At 48.9% G+C, this 3,568-nt stretch overlaps 1 protein-coding gene across 1 annotated transcript; it reads right to left on the bottom strand.

Annotated features, from left to right (window-relative positions):
* Positions 1-2,427: 2,427 nt before the first annotated feature.
* LOC115970638 lies at positions 2,428-3,348 on the bottom strand. Its single transcript, XM_031090234.1, has one exon. It carries the CDS (start codon positions 3,346-3,348, stop codon positions 2,428-2,430), a length of 921 nt encoding a protein of 306 aa, XP_030946094.1.
* Between the last annotated feature and the right edge of the window lie 220 nt (positions 3,349-3,568).

Below are 3,568 nucleotides of genomic sequence, written 5' to 3'. Positions count from 1 at the left end.
GAGTTCGACTGCCCATTGGACCATTCTCCCTACGGCTTCTGGTTTGTTCATTGATTTCTTAATTGGTTGATCCGTCATTACAAGGATAGGATTTGACTGGAAATACGGCCTGAGCTTGCGCGAGGCTACTATAAGTGCAAACACAATCTTTTCGATCCTTGGGTACCTGAACTCAGCTCCTTGAAAGGCTTGGCTGACGTAGTACACCGGGAGTTGCTTCTTACATTCTTCTCTAATCAAGGCTGCGCTTACTGCCGAGGCTGATACTGCCAGGTATAAGTATAAGTTCTCCCCTCCTTTGGACGGGCTCAGGAGAGGTGGACTGCTCAAATATTGCTTCAGCTCCTGGAACGCTGTTTCGCATTCGTCGGTCCAAGCAAAAGCCTGCTTGAGGGTTTTGAAGAAGGGCAGGCATTTGTCTGTGGCCCTAGAGACGAACCTGTTCAGGGCTGCTATCCTTCCTGTAAGTTTTTGTACGTCCTTGACGGTCTTGGGTGAAGCCATGTCGATGATAGCTCGTACCTTCTCTGGATTTGCTTCTATTCCTCTCTGGTATACCATGAATCCCAAGAACTTACCCGAGGCTACCCCAAAAACACATTTGCTTGGATTCAACTTCATCTGGTGTTTTCTCAGGGTTGCAAAAGTCTCCTCCAGGTCGTCTAGATGAGCGAGCTCCTCCTTGCTCTTGACGAGCATATCGTCCACGTATACTTCCATGTTCCTGCCAATCTGTTGGCTGAACATTTTGTTCACCAATCTTTGGTACGTAGCTCCAGCATTTTTCAACCCAAAAGGCATCACCTTGTAACAGTAGAGTCCTTGGCTTGTGATGAAGGCAGTTTTCTCCTGGTCTTCTTCAGCCATCTTTATCTGGTTGTACCCTGAGAAGGCGTCCATGAACGTCAGTAGCTTGTGTTCGGCGGTGAAGTCCACGAGCTGGTCTATCCTTGGTAGAGGGAAGTTGTCCTTTGGGCATGCTTTGTTCAGGTCGGTGAAGTCTACACACATTCTCCACTTTCCGTTTGCTTTCTTTACCAGGACGACGTTGGCGAGCCATTCTGGATAATATACTTCCCGGATGAATCCAGCCGTCAAGAGTTTGGTTACTTCCTCTGCAACTGCCTGATCTCGTTCTGGAGCAAAGGTTCTTCGTCGTTGCTGAACGGGCTTCCTGCTAGGGTCCACATTCAGCCTATGCTGGATGACTTCTGGAGATATGCCTAGCATGTCCTCGTGACTCCATGCAAAGACATCTAGATTCCCCTTAAGGAATTTTATGAGTTTTGTCCTCATCTCGGGGCTTAGCGTCGTTCCTATTCTGGTCGTCTTGTCCGCATTTCCTTCTACCAACTCTACTGCTTCCAGGGTCTCCATCCCGTCCTCCTCTTTTTCTTCAATCGTCCACGTGTGGTTTTCCTTTTTTGCCAGTACGGCTTGATAGCATTCCCTTGCCAGGACTTGGTCACCCTTCACTTCACCCACGCCGCTGTCTGTTGGGAATTTCACCTTCAAACAGTAGGTTGACGTCGCCGCCTTCCACTTGTTTAGGGTGGGCCTCCCAATGATGACATTGTAGGACGAAGGGCAATCTACCACCAGGAAGTCTACTTGTTTGGTCAACTGCAATGGGTAGGTCCCTGCCGTCACCGTCAGAGTCACTATTCCCCTGGGGTAGACCCTGTCTCCACTGAAGCTGACGAGTGGAGAGTCAAAAGGACGGAGCCTTTTTGGATCTAATCTTAGCTGCTGGAAGGCTGGGAGGTAGATGATATCCGCTGAGCTCCCGTTGTCAATAAGGATCCTTCTAGTATTGAACCCTTCTATATTCAGTACTATGACCAGGGGATCGTTGTGAGGCTGCTTTACTCCCCTGGCGTTTTCTTCATTAAAGGACATGTCTTGGTATGTTCGTCGGTGCTTGGACGGAGGCATGGTGTGGAGGCTGTTCACCTGTCTGTGGCATGCTTTTTTGAGTGATCTAAATGATCCCCCTGAGGATGGTCCTCCCGCGATCGTGTTTATCTCTCCGATCACTTTGCATGGAGGTTGGGACGAATGGTCGTCATCCCGAGTAAAGGATTCATGTTGGGTCCTGTTGTCGTCTCTGAACTTGCCATATTCTCCTTTCTTTACATACTTCTGTAACTTTCCTTTCCGTATTAATTCCTCTATTTGTTCCTTCAGGTCTCTGCATTCTTCTGTGTTGTGACCGTGGTCTCTATGGAACCGGCAATATTTGTTCTTGTCACGTACGTTGGGGGACGAGTGTAATGGCCTGGGCCATTTGAGATAATGCTCGTCCTTGATCTGCGCGAAAATCTTGTCAACAGGCATAACCAAAGGAGTAAATTTTACCTGACGAGGATTTTTGTCGTCTCTCCTTCTATTCCCGTCGTTGTTCCGACGTTCTGGTCTGTCTCTCTTTTACCCTCTGCGGTCGTCTTCTCCTTTGGACTTGTCCCCCAGTCTCTCAGCATCTTTTATGGCAGCTAGAGCGTCTTCCGCGTTCATATACTTTTGGGCCTTCAGGAGCATCTCAGCCATTGTCTTCGGGGGGTTTTTTGCAAGAGAGGCCACAAGGTCTCTGGATCTCAACCCTGCTTTGAAGGTCGTCAGCTGCACCTTATCATCAGCTTCGTCCACCTCCAGAGTTTCCCGTGTGAATCGCTTGACATATGACCTCAGAGTCTCTTTTTCTCCCTGTCTTATGGTGAGTAAATAATCTACGGGTCTCCTTGGGCGTTGTCCCCCTATGAAGTGGCGCAAAAAAGCACTACTCAGCTGATCGAAGTTGTCTATGGACGAGTTGGATAACTTAGTAAACCACTCTCTTGCAGCTCCTTTGAGAGTCGTAGGGAAGGAACGACACAATATCTCGTCAGGTGGCTGCTGGAGACCCAGAGTCGTCTTAAAGGTATTAAGATGATCCTGAGGGTCCTTGAGTCCGTCGAATGGCTCTAATTGAGGCAGGCGAAACTTTGACGGCACGGGGCAATCAAGTACTGCTGCAGTGAAGGGCGAATCTGTAGCCTTTACCATTTTGTCTACACTCCGGTCCGTCTTTTCCTTGATAGCGCTCCTTAGTTCGTCCATCTCTTTCCTCATTTCTCGAAGAAGATCTGAGTTCTGTTCGTCCGGAGTCGTTGGTCTCCGGGGGATTTCCCTCTGTTGGCTATCCCCCTCTCCCTCAGTGTTACCCTTGGACCGGTTTTCTTCCTGTTGAGCTTGTTGAACCTGCTGGAGCCGCAGCTTCATTTCCTGGTTCTGTCTGGTGAGTTCCTCAATGGTGGCTGCAAGGGCTTGAACTTGCTGGGCTAAGGTTGCTGAGTTTGGGTTGGATTCCATCTGGATATGGAGAATTGATGGAAGCTACGTTTTCGAATGTGAATCCGAAAAAAATCGTTCCCACAGACGGCGCCAAACTGATGATGCACAGGATCGTCAGTAACAGTGAGCGGATGGAATCCTTCGTGGTGCGAGAGAATATGCTCAACGATGATCACCGGTGTGGTGCTTGCCACAACGTCTCCGATGCCAAAGTCAGAAAAATAATAGTCAATCAAGA

This window comes from Quercus lobata, chromosome 12 (assembly GCF_001633185.2).
Source record: "Quercus lobata isolate SW786 chromosome 12, ValleyOak3.0 Primary Assembly, whole genome shotgun sequence".
In the NCBI taxonomy this organism is placed as follows: Eukaryota; Viridiplantae; Streptophyta; class Magnoliopsida; order Fagales; family Fagaceae; genus Quercus; species Quercus lobata.
The sequence above is the reverse complement of the archived record's forward strand: the minus strand, read 5'-3'. Positions and strand labels throughout refer to the sequence as shown.